Source organism: Neltuma alba, unplaced genomic scaffold, assembly GCF_004799145.2.
Source record: "Neltuma alba isolate B1F8T4 unplaced genomic scaffold, ASM479914v2 tig00012971_pilon, whole genome shotgun sequence".
NCBI classification, from domain to species: Eukaryota; Viridiplantae; Streptophyta; class Magnoliopsida; order Fabales; family Fabaceae; genus Neltuma; species Neltuma alba.
Window position 1 is genome coordinate 20,633 of NW_021637330.1, and position 16,401 is coordinate 37,033.

Here is a 16,401-nt window from a genome sequence, read left to right on the forward strand (position 1 = left end):
TTTCAATAATTATAACTATTTCTTTAGTACGAGGCTAGCATGTAATGACTAATTCTTTCACATTGTGCATTTTTCAAAGAAATTTTAAGGAAAAATTACAATTAAAAATCCTGAAATTTGAAAAACACAGATAAAAACCCCTGACAACTTCACTGTGACTTTTGATAATAATAATACTCCTCCGGTCCTTATTATAAGACCCAATTTGACTTTTTATTTGGTCCTAATTATAAGACCCAATCCATTTTGTCTCTTATATTTATACATTTTTTTCCAAGATAATCCTTCTAATAATGATAGTTTTAGCCAATATACTTAATTAGCAAGGATATTTTAGGAATGACAACACTTATTTATTATAAATAACCAACTTAACTTACTTCCTTAATCTCCTCAAATAAGTCAATTGGGTCTTATAATTAGGACCGGAGGAGTATATCACAAAGTTATGAAAACCCATAACAAAATTGTCACAGGTACTTATCTACGTTTTTTAAATTCTAGGATTGTTTTTTACAATTTCCCCAAATTTTAATGCTTCATACACGCCATTAAGAATTGAACCCGGACTAAACGCTATATCTAATCCATTTTCAGCTGCAGACAAATGTTTTTCTTGCATATAGATGAGGAAGAGCTACATCACATCTAATTCTTAATACAAATTTCAAGTATTTCTAAGACAACAAATTTTGAAATGAGTAGTCTTTTTCAATAATTTTTTTTCTTTTTATTCACATGGTATTACTGTAATTAAAATTGCCAAACAATTAAATCAGAATAATCAGACAAAAAAAAAAGAAACGAATTCAAGTCCTTTTTAAAAAAATAACTGAGGATCTTCACACTCACAATAATGCAAGATGTACCGAAAGTGTCCAAAAATTAGTTCTGAGAACATATGAAGCAATAGTAGACATTATTTCATTTGCGAAAAAATATATGGAGAAAGCGGGTTGACCCGTGAACTGATATCGACCCGGTTCGAGGCATCAAGGCAACGCGCAGCCATGGCGCGAGAATCCCAGTCGCGATCTGTCCTTGTCGAAATCCAACAAGAATCCTTGTTGCATCAGATTCCCCATCACAGAAAACCCGGATCCTGTTTTCACGGGTTGCATTGCCAAGCACATGACCCGATCCGCCACTTCCAGGAAGTAGTTCCTTGGCGGCGGCGACAGCACCGACTTCCCCTCCAGCCGGAAGCTCAGCTTTGGGAAGCTCGGCCTCCGCACGCCGGAGACGTTCACACAGAGATCGAAGCCCAACTTCAGCTCCATCGATACTATCGGAAGCTTAATCTTCCGTCGGAACGCAGCTAAAACTTGGCGGTAAGCAGGCTCTGCTAGGAAGCTTAAGGTCGTGCCTGAGTCGACGACCGTCCCGCCGTTGCCGAGTTTATCGATGGACCAAACGGAAGGGTTGATCGGTAATTTCGCGCCGTTAACGGAGACGCTCTTAATGCCAATGTAGTAAAAGGTCGGAGACAGAGGGTTGGTAAGTAATGGTGTGTAGCTTATTCTAGAAGATTTCGAAACGGCACCGTTTTCAGCGCCGCCGATGGTGAGGTAGCTTGTCGGAGGCGGTGATATGGTAAAGTCGAGAAGACAGTAAGAGAACCTGTTCCCGAACCGACGACCTAATTGTGAAGCGAAGGAGATATAGCCTCTTCCCAAACCCATAACCCCTTGAGCTCCATTGAAGCTCGCACCAGTAACACTCGGCCCGGAAATCCGAAAGCCGCACCCGAACGCGAGATCTCGGAGCTTCGCTTCCTTCCCGGAGCTGGTATTCAACGTCGTCGTTTCCTTCGAGAAGAAACCACTCGTCGTCGACCCGTCAGCGTAAGAGTACTCGTATCGACACGGGCTGTGTAATATAGTATGGTTGCAGGGAAAGCCGGGTCTCGGGCGGGGAACGAGCCGGCAGGCCGGGTCGTAGCAATGGTGAGGCGAGAATGTGGAAGAATGACGAGCAAGGAACGCCGATCCCGGACGGTAGCCAGAGCATTTTCTGCAGGCGGAGCACTTCACCCAAACAAGATCGCTTCCGGTATCAGCGACGAGGAGGAGGCTCTGCGGCGGGGAGCCGATTCGGAGATTTACAAAGTACTGGCCTGAGCCAGTGGAGGCACCGGAGATAAGGGGAGACTTGACGCTGTGGCGATGGCCGTGGAGGGCGGAGAACAGGACGGAAAGACGGTGCGTGTCGGAGGAGAGAAGTTGAGCTGGGGAAGAGAAAGAGTTCTTGCGGAGAAGAGGAAGCTTGAGATAATCCTGTGAGGTACTACGAGAGTTGCAGACATGGAAGGTGGCGAAGAAGAAGAAGATAGGGAGAATGAGTGAGGAGGGAAACGCCATTGTTGGAGACAGAATGGGAGGGAGAGTGAGAGTGGCGAGACAGAAGAACGCGTTTTGAGGCTGGGAAAGCCGTATTCTATACGTATACGAATACGGCAAATTGTATTATTCGGGTTAGTTTTATACGATTAACAGTACGAGTCTGCTTTGACCGTTTGACTATAGTAATTGAGTTTTTTTTTTTTTTTCCCCTGGACTTGTTCGTTTCTGAGCGGCAAGAGGATCGTTGCCTGTCGTGGGCCACGCCCATGCAATAGTTTGGCTCTATCCGTTATAATTCAACCAATCATACCACGCCAGGTCATATGTCCAGCTGTAATCAGTAAATATGTTGTAAAGGTGTAATTCTCATTGTGATCTTATCTTTCAGAGCCAACTAACATCCCAATCTTTTTACTAGTGATATTTTACCTATTAAGTGTTTTTGGCTGCATTTGAGAAATAAGATTATGGCTAAAATTACAAAAAAAGAATTATTAATAAAATTGCACAACTTAAAAGATCATAGTATTAGATGCATATAAGAAATAAGATCAATGTTAAAATTACACATTTACTTTATGTTATATTTAAACAATTTTTAAAGTGTTTATTTTCAACTTTTATCTTTTTATTTCCCAATGAAATGGTTTATTATGCGATGCTTTTTTTTTTTTTTTGCTACTTGTAATTATCTTATTAAATGTATTATTAGAAATTAAATGTGTGTACTTTTCTCAATAAAAATTTAAACCTTAATTTTTCACGTTGGGAGAAATTTGTTATTTTTTTTTCTCTTTTGAGAATATGTTCATAAATGAAAAAAGTTCAAGGCCTGTAAAACTTTATAAGATCATCTTTCTTAGTTTCTTGTAAATGATGCAATTAGTCCGCCACAAAATGAGATTTTCAAATGGATGATGCAACCTTTAATAAAAGCTAATTTAATATTTAATTTAGTTCTAAATATAATATTTCAATTCATTTTATCTTTTATATTTATCTATTTTTTTCAAAGCAAGCATTGTAGTAGTTACATGTGTTAAATGTTCTATCAAATAATAGTTCTAGCTAATACACATAATTAGCAAAAATATTCTGAGAAAGCGACACATATTTATTACAAATAACTAATTTAACAAACTTTCTTAATTTAATTAAATTAGTCAACTGACTCTTATATTAATGGTTTGAGATAGTAATTAAGAATTCATTCTAGAAATTAACCTATTTATTTCTTTTTGCCTACTGAATGTTTATGTAATGTTGATATTTTAGCATGAAACTGGCAACTTTTTTCAAAATACTGATTTTGGTAACAAACACTAAAGAGTGAGATGTAAATATTTTCTAAAAATTATTTTTGCATGAGAAGCATGTCAGCGGATGTCCATGTTGGATCAATTCCACATGCTGGAATCCCATTTCATACAAGACTCAGTCTCAATTATTTCTTAATATTTTTGGCGCAGCCAACTTAAATTCCATATCTATTTCTTAATATAAAAGATAATTAATCCATTTTAAAATATTAAAAAAATTAGTTATTTATAACAAATAGATATTAAATTTTTTAAAATATTTTTTATAATTATATTTAAAATTAAAGTAGATTAAGATTTTATATTTAGAATCAAAATAAATTTTTTGTCTGACAATTCTTCTAAGTACCGAAGCTAATAAATATAAAATGTACCAAATCAATTATAAATTTTGATTTACACCACTCAATTTGCATTATTATGTTATGAACCTTACATCTAGTTTCATTGCAAATTTTGTTGCCCTCAATTTGCCACTCCATCTAGTTTCTTTATATCGCTTCAAATATTGGCTCTTATGTTTTCATAAGGACGATTTTATTTTTTTGACCTGTTATTTTCATAAGCATTTACGGTTAAATGTAATAGTATTAACTTCATTTATGCGGCGTTCACATCATTAGGTTATGTAGCTGTTGATATGGCTAGCTGAATGGGGAAAAAACGTAAATGAATTGTTATCAAACTAAAAGGAGTAATAATTCCAGCGAAATTCCAAAACAAAATTGCTCTTAAAGAAATTTAAAGGATCAAAAGGTTTCACTCAAGAGCGTTAAGTACCTATAAGTTTGTTTGGATGCAAATTTATCCTAAAATTTAAAATTATAGTAATTTTATCTCTTATTATTAAAAATATTAACAGTTAACGATCAATGAAACATTAAATTTTTTAATCATGAGACAAAATTGTTATAATTTCAAATTTTTGGGATAAATTTGTACTAAAAAAACTTTTAGGTGTTTAATGCTCCTTAATAAAAACTTTCAAAAAAAATTTCCCCTATAACCCAAATTTAAAACAAACATTTCATATTAATCCACGTGGATGATGCTTCCATGCAACTCCACTTTGAATTTGCATGGAAGAAAGCGTCTTCGTTGTTCTGCGTGTATGCCAAAAACACTAAACTATTATTAATTAACATTAAAAAAAACTAGTGATGGTCTTGAGATCTTTGTGATTAATTAGATGCTATGGTTCGCGTGTGAGGAGGATTAAGGTTGAGATTCTATTAATCACTGTATAAATTATCTATATTGATTTGAATGGTCCTAATTTAAAATTTTTAACTAATTATTTTTAAATAAAAAACTATTTTTTAAAAGAATGATAGTTAAAAGATTATCTCTATATATTCTATAAACATTAAAATAATTATTTTAAATAAATAAAAATAAAAAATTAAATCTGAACTATCTAAATGAGATATGAACACTTTAACTTGATGAGTTGAGCATCGAAACTGGTTTCAAATAACTAAACTATTATTAATTAAAATTAAAAAAAGTTAAGAGATTATTTTTAATTAATTATTTTTAAATAAAAAACTATTTTTTAAAAGGATGAGAAGAATTATCTCTATATATTCTATACACATAAAAATAATTATTTTAAATAAATAAAAATAAAAAAATAAAATTGAACCATCCAAATGAGATATGAAATTTTAGATTTAATGAGTTTAGAGTGCTCATCAAAGTGACGACCATCGAAACTAGTTCCAAACAACTAAACTATTATTAATTAAAATTTTAAAAAAAAAAGTAGTGATGGTTTTGAGATCCTTGTGATTAATTAGATGCTATGGTTCACGTGTGAGGGGGATTAAGGTTGAGATTCTATTAATCAATATCTAAATCCCTCAAAAGTTTATTTCGTACATTTTAAGGCTGACTAAGCTCTGTCCTTAATTGATTTCTTTGTCAGTGTCTTGTGCTTAATTAATTTAAACCAAAAACATGTCGGCGTCTTTGCTTAACTCTGCTTTTATTATAACAAATTAATAAATAGGAATTACTGCAGGCCTTCTGGTCATTATTTAACGATTGTTGAAATTAATTAAGTAGCTTTGCATAGATAACCCAGTACTGATTAGCGAAGTTTTCAAACTTGAGAGTCCAAACAAATTCGTGATAAAAATGTAAATTCGTATCGTAAATTCATAAGAGTTTACTTTTATTAATAAATTGGTAATAATGATTAAAATTAAATTCATCAACTTTCATAATTTAATATATTTAACAAAAAAAATCTTTATAAATTCACATATAAAGTTACTAAACATACCTAAATCCAAAATTTATTACGAGTTTAAAAGAAATTGACATGATTTTGTAAGCTAAAAAAGTAAAAATAATAAATTGGCGAGTGAACCCTTAAGTTTGACTAAATTTACAACTAATGAGTTTAAGTGTTACTCGATATAATTTTGTAAGTCGAAAACGTAAACTCAGAGAGTCAATTCGAAAGTTTACAGCAATACTAGTAGCCTAGAAACTGTGTGATAATAATTTACTCCCTTTTGTTTTTTTTCTCCCTTTTTAATCATCTATTAGAACTTTTAATTAAATCACAGAGATAAAAAAATGAAAAATCACAATTAGTTAAGTGTTGAATTTTTTTTTTGAAATACCATAACATTTAGATTACTCTTAATTATACTCCGGTCCTCTATATAAGCAACAAACAAAATCAATTAAAATTGTTGAAGACAATAAATATGTAAAAAAAATCTATTTCTTTTAAAATATGCCATTATATATATAGGAACTAGATGAGAGAGAATAATAGGGAAAAAAAAGGTAAAAAAAAGTATGGCGAGCAGCTACACGTAATCAATTAGGAATAAATTTTTTAAAAAATACATTAAATGTCCTAACATCTCTAAAATATAACTTATAAGAAGGATTCCATTTAAAAAAAAAATTGTAAGTTAAACCACAGAGAATATATTCACATTAATTTCTTTCACATCTACAGCAATCACAAGATCAAAGAGAGAAGCATGTTCGCAGAATGCATTGATAAAAGCATTTTTGGAAACTAGTTTTATCAATTTCTTGATATAAATCATTAGGAGAATCCCATTTAAATTCAACTAAAATATGAAAATTTAAAATCAGGCCTACACCTTAAACAAATTCCTAATCAGGCCAAGAGGCCATTAGAGATTTATAAATATTGTTAAAAGTCTAAAATACCTTCTATGATTATAATATAAGCTGCTATCTTTATATTTTCCTTCCTCACAAATTTTTTTCTTGAAATTTTTTTATCGGATTTTCCTGAAATTTGAAAATAGTAAATCTTTAGCATATGATAGGAAATTAAAACCCATTCCTTGATTCACATTAATAATTACTCTAGTACCATCATCAATGTAATAGTATAGGTCACTAATGGATTTTAATTTTGGATGAGTTTAATTTCTGCTCAATTTTAATATTGATCCATCCTCCATATATTTAATAATATATACACATATAATTTTTTTTATTAAACCACGTACACTTTTTTTTTTTGATAAAATATATGTGCATTGTAAGAGTGGAAAACTTATTCAAACGACGAACTTTTTACAAATTTTAGATTGAGGACAGTGTTATAATTTATTATTCTCATATTTTAGGAAAAAAATCTGTAAGGGAGAAAAATATCAAAGTATAAGCTCATATTTTAATTATAGAAGGGCATTTGATCTTTTAGCAATATTCATAAATTTCTATTAGGCCTTTTGGCCTAATTAAGAATTTATTCAAAATGAAAGCTTAATTTTAAATTTCAGTATTTCCACTGGATTCAAATGAAAATGTCCCTAAATCATTTTACAGGAAAAATGACTGTGAAACTACTGTACTAGATTTTCCTAAAAATTTATCCATTTAACCTTATGCTTGGTACGAAGGAATTGAAAAGAAAGGGGAAAAAGGAAAATTATAATAAATTCAAGTAGAAAAGTAAATATCCTGCGCTGCATAAAAATCAAGGCTCCCCATCGAGCGCAACTTTGCGGAGAGCGCAGAAAGCATGGATGTCTATCCAGTAAATATGTTTCTATTTTCTGAATTCAGGTTTGTTACCACCCATCTGCTTTTGCAAATGATATTTAAATACAAAAATCTACAAGAAGAAAGTTGGATGGCTCAAAAGAGAGTAATGTAAGTGTGAAACATAGAGCTAAACTTGTATTCTTAGCCATCCCCACACAGCATTTTTGGTACCAAACGATGCTTCACTCACTCTGAAACACTTCAACCCTCGCAACACAACAAAAATTCAGCTAGGGGGAAGAGGCAAACTTGCTATCTAAATGTAATCTTATATGCTTACATTGTAAACTAAAGAATCATAACAAGACGCTATACTTTCAGCTTAGGCTCCCATGACAAGCAATTGCATGAATAAAACATATTCAAGAGGACATCTATTCACAAGCTCAATCTCCCGAGCGTTATTGGACGGTTTTCACCTTCCTAACGTCTCACACTGATTGATGCTCCCTTGTGCCTGCTTGTTGAGGCGGTGTTGTTGGACCATGAGGATCGCTTGAACCCCCCACTAAGTACGGTAGATGCTGCAGCTGCAGAAATTTTCCTTCTTTTAGATTCTAGCTCCAGCCTTCTCTTATCTGACATGGAGGAGCCAGATGCTCCAGAGAAGATGGATGCCGCGTTGATTAGTGCCCGCTTGTCCTTTCTATTTTTGTCAAACTTGCCAGAAAACTTCACTTTTGCTGCAGTGGCAGCATCTTGTTCTGTAGCTGGAAGCAGTCTCATTCCAAGGCCTCTTTTCCGGGAGGCAGCCTCCTCTTCCGCTACTCTTTTCTTTTGGCTCTGAGAAAAGAGAAAAGCAAGACTGATCACTGCTGAAGAGTGGCATAATTATAAGAAATAAAATCCAGAAAGGTCAGAAAGGAAAAGGAAATTAGGAACAAAATAATAGAAAAAATGTGATGAGCTCAAAAAACATACTCGAAGTTGGGCCCGGAGACTCTTGTTGAGAGCATAATCATCCGAATGCCTGGCATCAGATAGTCGCTGCAGACGCACAAGCACTGGCTCAGCTTCCTTCTTCTTCTTCAGATCTTGTTCCTGGTGTTCAAGACGATAAAATGGATCTGAAAGCTTCCCTCTCTCTGTAAAAGATAGTTTATAATGAAGTTAGTTAAATAGTACTCATATTGGCAAATGCTCTTTGCCAAGTATTCTGTTAAAGAATCACCATATAAACATTGTAATTAGTGGCCACTGAACAATTCACAATAATGTGAATAGCTGCTTTGCTTGACCACAGCAAGAAAGGCTGAGAAAGATGAAGCACTGGACTTATTATAATAAGAAGAGGGAACTTGGTCCATCGAGAGGAAAAGCCATTAGAACCCTGAGTCTACTGCAATCTTTCCCTCCTTCACCAACAAAGTTAGATTCATGGGACTCTTGTACATCTGTGGACAGCGTTTGCTATGTCTTGCTTAACTTTTTCTGTCATGGAAATAAACTTCATATTTTTGTCGAGAAATCTTGTTATCTTGCTTAGCTTGCATGTGACTCTTATACATCTTGATAATCTTTTTTCTATATCTCTCTCTCTCTCTCTATATATATATGGCTAGAGCGAGGTGTGGGTAATGAATAAAGATTTTAAAATCTCAATAGGCATGATTTCTTTCCCATTACATACCTTCATCAGCAGGTAATTCGAGTGTTTCTGCATCCTCAACATCATAAACCTCAGTTTTCTTCTGGGCCCCACTGATAATGACATACTCACAGTTCTTCGGATCAGTTTGGATAACAATCTCATGCTTACAGCATGCGGACTTCATGGTGAAGCTCCATATCTGAAGGAACCAAGAAACATTAGTTTTATAAAATGGTCAACAGAAAATGGGCAGAATAGAATTAAAAAAAAAAAAAAAACCGAAGAAGCTTTAGAAGAACATGATGCACGCTGTGTGTGTGTGTGTGTGACTGAGTGACAGGAGAGAGGGAGAGAGGGAGAGAGCGTTAATAGGCATGGACAGGATCTTGTATTTCTTCCTCAATCTCTAAAGCATTAATGTGAAAATGATAACATACCTTTGCCACCAAAACCATAGTAAACTGTAAGATGCTTTTGCAATCATATGCAACATACCTTTGTAGAATAGTAATTTCCGACTTGCTTTTTCTCTGCATTGAACCGCACTCCCTTTGCAATCATAGAATTGCACCCTCCACACCATATATTAAAAGGCATTTCAAACCTGAAAGAAGTATAATTCAAAATTATGGAAAAATAGTGTCAACATGTATCCCAGGAAAACCAATTTAAGCTTTGATAAGAAAGAAGGCCATTCAAGGACCACTTTCTCTAGCTTATTTACATATCAACAAATGTTGAAAGTAATCACATAGACTACCAAAGCAGTTTATTAATGTGGATGAACAGGTTCCAACATATAATAAATCTTGAAAGTTAAGGATCCATTTTCAATCAAAATTATTCATCAAGTGATCACTAGAATATAATCATGAGTCTCATATAATTTAGATATTATTTTCCTTCCTAAACCATGCACCTACCAAATTCAATTATCCAGATTGTTTCATCTTCCAGACTAGAGCACTTCTTGCAAGATAATTAACAACTTTGCAGCGAAGACCACCCTCTCAAGAAGGATAATAGACAGAAAGAATGACAGTATCATAGCTACTAGCTACTGTCACTGCAATTCATTACCTTATAATCAGAATACCCTGATCTAATTTTCTTGCTCTCTCCCTCAGGGCATGCTGACCATGAAACTTGTTCAGAGAACCCTGAAAAGGAAAACATGGTGTAAGCCTCCGGATATCATACTGTTCTAGACAAAAGCAAAACAAAGCCTCTAAGCAAGCATACCTGACTTGGGTCCCATTCTGGAGGGTAGTAAAAGTTGTCTGCTCGGGCAGCCGCAAGTGAAGACTGTAGAAATCAAAATAATGTGAGTTTAATGTGTTTACTAATGACAAATCATCTATCAACTAACACTACCAGAAAAGCATGGAAGTAGCAAGCCTTTATAGTCCTTATTCTTTTGTTAGGGATTAAACAGCGATTGGTAATAAAAACAGAAATTTTCATGCTCAGAAGTCCATAAAAGATCAACTGCACTCACATATCGAACAGATAGTAAAATTTCAAAGCTGCTCTTAAAAAGAATTCCGTCAAGAAAAAGTTGTAACAGCTTTAAGAGCTCGCTACATAGATTTCAACTGAAACTTGCCTACATAATCAATGCCATTGCAAACGGAAAATCAATCATAACCCAACCTCTTGATTATTAGTTATCCATTTTTGCTTTTTAAGAACCTTTTTTATCTTAATCTAATCTATAATAATGGCATAATGCCACAAATAGCACACATAATTTACTAGATAACAAGATTTCTCGACAAAAATATGAAGTTTATTCCCATGACAGAGAAAAGTTAAGCAAGACAAAGCAAACGCTGTCCACAGATGTACAAGAGTCACACGAAAGTTAAGATTATCAATCACAGAACCCCAAGGAACCCCCCAACCCCAAACACATGCCCAAAAGAGGGGAAAACTGAAACTCCCTTCCAATCTAACAAAATTAAGATCAAAACGAGTTCTGCTATGTCCTCAAGCTGCTATATTCGCCACACCAAACTAAATGAATATAAGCTAAAATTCCAAAGTTACGATTAATATAAACCATTAATCAGCAAAAAAGGCGCGGAGATTAAACCGAAACCCTAATCCACATAGAACGAACTAAAAATTCTCGTACCATTTTTACTTATTCTTCTTCGGGTTCGATGAATTCCTCACAGTTGCTGTCGTTCGAGAAAGGTCTCAGATTTCAGAAAGTTAGATCGGAATGGATCAAATCACCGTTAGTACGAAGCAACCCGGATCTCCCTGTTCCGCGCAACGCGTCTTTTGTTTCTGGTATTTTATTCGTTCCCGCTCCTTGCAATAAATTACTTAATCCTCGTGGATATGACGTGGAATCATTATACTTATATTTTACCGAAATAAAAATTAGAGTACAGTATTTCAAACTAAAAATAGTCATATTGATTTTTTTGAGAAAAAATAAAATTGGAATCGTTGTACTCAAAATTGATATGATCCAAGTAATCTAAATTGTGACGGCGAAAAAAACAGCAATCTAAGGGCCCGTTTGGCATCACGTTTGGGGGCCCAAACGTGCGTTTCCATCGGGCTTTTGATGTGGCTGCGTTTTTGAGTTGTTTGGATTCACAGTGGGCCAATCTGACTTCTGGAGGCTCAGATGGACTTATGGGAGAAGTTGATTTGTGGAGCTTTTTTTTGGAGGCCGGTGCGTTTGAGAAACCGTTGGTAGCATGTTAAATATTTTTACCTACCTACCCTCTGCATGTTTATTAGCTAAAAGAAAATACCCACACACGCACTCGGCACTCTGATTTTCAAACCCGATCTGAAGCTGAAAAGGGAGCTCGCTCACGACGTCGTCTTCTGCCATATCCCCGCCGTGCACCCGCCGTCTCCCGCCGTGTCTCCGCGTCTCATCAGTTCCGGTTCTTGTGTGGGAGTGGGTCGTTCGGTCGTTCGGTCAGTTCTTCCAGTTCGTTTGGTCGTTCTTCCTCTTCCTCTGCCCGGTTGAAGCCAGCGTCGCCGTCCATTGTCGCCGCCGTCTCCTGCCGTGTCATCTCCGGTTCTTGTGTGGGAGTGGGTGGCTTGTGGCCGTTCGTTCAGATCCTCCATAGATCGTTCGGTTGTCGCTCTTCTCCCTCTGTTCGGTTGCATTCCAGGGTCGCCGTCCGTTGTCACCGCCGTCTCCCGCCGTGTCTCCGCCGTGTTCCACCGTCTCCTCTGTTCTGGTTCTTTTGGACTGTGGCCGTTCGTTCAGCTCCTCCAAACACTGCTGGGTTGTTCGTTTGATCGTTTCTTCCTCTGTTCGGTTGCAGGGTAGTCCGTCCGTTTTCACCGCCGCCGACCGTGTTGCTCCTAATCCACAAGTCTCGTTCGTTCAGCTGGTAAGAGATACATGTTTTTGGTCCTAGATCTGCTGGTCTTCGATTCATGTTGTTGGCTGCCATTGGTAGATAATTCGGACCCATAGCCTTATTGATTTTAGAAGTGTTGATCTGATGTTCTTGCTCTTGATCTGATGCTCTTTCAATTAATGTGGCCTGGCTGTCGAATGGTAGTAGTGTAGTAGGAAAAACTGATGGTAGTATGACCTGGTAGTATCGTAGGAGGCAAAACCGCTGGTCTTTGATTCTTCTGATGATGATTTGTAGTTCTGAGTACCCCTTTCCTGTTAATTATTTGTGACAAGCTCCGAAAAGTTGGCGTTTTTTTAGTTTGAAAATGTGAAGATCAGTGTTTCAATTAATGTGGCGCTTATTGTTGATGAGTATGTTTTACAAACCTAAATATATATGATTCTGAGGTTATAATTCATAAATATTATATATATTAGATATTTCCTCTCATATTTATTTACAAGAGAAACATAAAAAGAATTTTGAAACATAAATATCTGATATTTTTAGGTGTCTGCCTCTTGGGAAGTTGTTTGTAAAGTGCCTCTAATTTAAGATTGTTGAATTTGTATAATATTTCTGCATTGTTGGAAGAAAAGTGCTCTGGTTCACTGTAACTCCCTTTTGCATTCTTGATTGACATTTTTCAATAGAATTATGAACAAAGATAAAGGTAAGGCAACATGGGATACAAGCACCACAGAGGTGTTACTTAAAGAATGCATGGAGCAAATCTACCGGAAAAATCGTCAAGGAACATCATTTTCAAAGACTGGGTGGAACAACATTCATTCTGCATTCAATGCAAAAACAGGAAAATCATATGAGAGGAAGCAATTGAAAAATAGGCTTGATAGCTTGAGGAAGGATTGGAGGACATGGGTTGATTTGAACAAAGAAACTGGTGTAGGTTGGGACCCTATAAACAATACAGTGGTGGCAACAAATGAGTGGTGGGAGAAGAAAAAACTGGTATATAATTGTTGATCTTGAGTTATGAACTGTGTTATTACTTGTTATAGGCTTTTTATTTTTGTTGATTGTATTCTTGCAGGAGAATCCCCAGTATGAAAAGTTTAGGTACCAGGGGTTAAAGTTTGCTCATGAATTAAACACGATATTCAAGGGTGTGATAGCATCTGGAGAGGATATGTTGGCACCGTCTTTAACCCAACCTCAGACACAAGAGGATGATGAAGAGAATGTGTATAGAGTTGATACAGATCTCCTTGAAGGATCGGGGGATAGCGAAGAAGATCTTGGAGGTGCTAGTATAGGAGTTACGGATGAGATGGCAGGCGTAAACTTAACAGCAAATACTGCACCTAGTGGTTCAGGAAGCCATGGGAAGAGGAAGAGAGGTGAAGGGTCTAGCAGGCAAACAAAGCAAAAACTTCCAGCCTCAAGACAAATAGCGGATTCAGTTAGTGAAATAGCTACTGCATCTAAGGATAGAGCTGCAACTCTTAAGAAAATAAAAGAGGTATCAATTTCTGAGGTTACGGCCGAAGTGCTCTGCCTTGAGGAAATTACAAGTGACTCTGATTTCCGGAACCGATGCTTAAGACTTCTGTTGCACAAGAGTGTTCGGGAAATGGTTGTTTCACTAAAAGGACAGCCAGAATACTTGGTTGCATGGCTACAGGATATGGCATACAATCCACCATCATGGCTGAAACCCCCGCCTGCTTGAACTATATTTTAGGACGCATGTTATGATTTTATTTTGTCTAACTCGGACCAGAGTTGTTATTATATGTTTTTCAGTTAATGTTTGTGGAACTATGAAATTATGTAACTTGTTAACTGACTATGAATGTTTTGAATGTTTTTAAGTTACATGTGTTATTTATAATGGTAATTGCAGCTTATGAATGTTTTTGGACTAATTTTTATGTCTTTGCATGTTTAACAGAAAGAAATATTTATTTGCACATACCTAAAAATATTTATTTGTCGTTTAAAAAAATTCTTACAGTTGAATTTAACCACACTCACAGGTGACATTATCTATGGCAAATTGGAACAATCAATTTACGTTTGACTGGATGGAGGAAGATGAACAGTCTGAAGAGGAGTCGGAGGAAGATGAACAGTCTCAATTGATTTCCCTTTTAGATGAAGAGATAACACAATATGAAGAGGTAGCTGTATTGGTGAGTCAATATGTGATGCCTTATGTGTGCAAAGAGCCACGAAGAACTAGTCAGCAAACAGGTAATTTATGGGTGCAAGAAATTTTGCGAGATCATGAAATTCGGTGTTATGACATGTTTCGAATGGAAAAAGAAATGTTCATGCGATTATGCTCTAAACTGGTCGAACATGGTTTAAAAAATTCCAAGTATCTGGGAGTGGAAGAAATTGTTGGTATGTTTTTGAACACGGTTGGTCATGGACAATGTAATAGGATGATTCAAGAAAGGTTTCAACATTCAGGAGAAACTGTAAGCAGGCATTTTCATAGAGTATTACAGGCTTGCCTTAGTCTTTCCAGGGAATATATCAAACCACTCGATCCTACGTTTTCTGTAACTCACCCAAAAATAAAAAACGATAAACGATATTCGCCATATTTCAATGATGCAATAGGAGCAATTGATGGCACTCATGTACGATGTGTGGTGAGTCTTTCGAAGCAAGACAAATATATCGGGAGAAAGGGATATCCGACACAGAATGTTATGGCTGTATGTGATTGGGACATGTGCTTCACTTTTATGTTAGCGGGATGGGAAGGTACTGCACATGATGCTCGTGTGTTTAACACTGCTGTCTCAACTCCAGCCTTGGATTTCCCTCATCCACCTCCAGGTATATTTTCAGTAGCTTCAATTTTAATTATATCAAATTCATTTGATATTTTCATTAATTTCACAATGTCAACATAATTTCATGATTTATTAGGGAAGTATTATTTGGTCGATGCTGGCTATCCAACTCCACCAGGATATCTTGGTCCGTACAGATGTGAGCGCTATCACCTTCCAGACTTCAGGCGACAACCGGGATTTGAAAATTATAACGAAGTCTTCAATTACTACCATTCAAGTTTGAGGTGCACTATAGAAAGGACTTTTGGGGTGTGGAAGAATAAGTTTCGCATCTTAGATAAGATGCCAAGTTACAAGTATAAAACTCAAGTCCAAGTAGTTTGTGCTACAATGGCTATACATAATTTCCTCCGAAGAAATTCTGAAACTGATAGAGATTTCATAGAAGCTCAATCTGAAGGTACAATTGACGAAGACAATCATGATGAAGCTGGTGAGACATCCTCTTCAAATTTACCTAGATCAAGACAAATGAATCATGTGCGTGACACAATCAGAGACCAAATTGTATTGAGCATGGCATCCAATTAGTTATTTGATGTATTTAGTTTAAAAATGCTACGTATGTATGACCTCTAATTTACATATTTATCCATTACATATATTTAATTAAGTTTTTTATTATTTTTCAATTCCTTCTAGTAATAACTTAATTTTTTTTATTTTTAATAAATTTTTTTTCAATACTTCTTTTAAAATGGTCACATTATATATATAATTTCTTTATAACAATAAATTAAATTTCTTTATTTTTAATAATTTTATTTTCATTACTTTATTTATGACAAATAGTCACATTATATATATAATTTCTTTATAATACTAAATTAAATTTCTTTACTTTTAATAATTTTTATTTTCCTTACTTCTTCACTTTTAATA

At 35.3% G+C, this 16,401-nt stretch overlaps 2 protein-coding genes across 2 annotated transcripts; both read right to left on the bottom strand.

Annotated features, from left to right (window-relative positions):
• Positions 1 to 800: 800 nt before the first annotated feature.
• On the bottom strand, positions 801 to 2,428 carry LOC114733160 (aspartyl protease family protein 2-like). Its single transcript, XM_028920565.1, has one exon. It carries the CDS (start codon positions 2,358 to 2,360, stop codon positions 993 to 995), a length of 1,368 nt encoding a protein of 455 aa, XP_028776398.1. The 5' UTR covers positions 2,361 to 2,428; the 3' UTR covers positions 801 to 992.
• A 5,444-nt stretch (positions 2,429 to 7,872) lies between these two features.
• Positions 7,873 to 11,556, bottom strand: LOC114733163 (coiled-coil domain-containing protein 130-like). The gene is made up of 7 exons (XM_028920568.1): positions 11,440 to 11,556; positions 10,545 to 10,607; positions 10,383 to 10,462; positions 9,798 to 9,906; positions 9,342 to 9,501; positions 8,633 to 8,796; positions 7,873 to 8,494 (listed from the first exon to the last, which is right to left on the bottom strand). Exons 1-7 carry the CDS (start codon positions 11,440 to 11,442, stop codon positions 8,135 to 8,137), a joined length of 939 nt encoding a protein of 312 aa, XP_028776401.1. The 5' UTR covers positions 11,443 to 11,556; the 3' UTR covers positions 7,873 to 8,134.
• Positions 11,557 to 16,401: the final 4,845 nt, after the last annotated feature.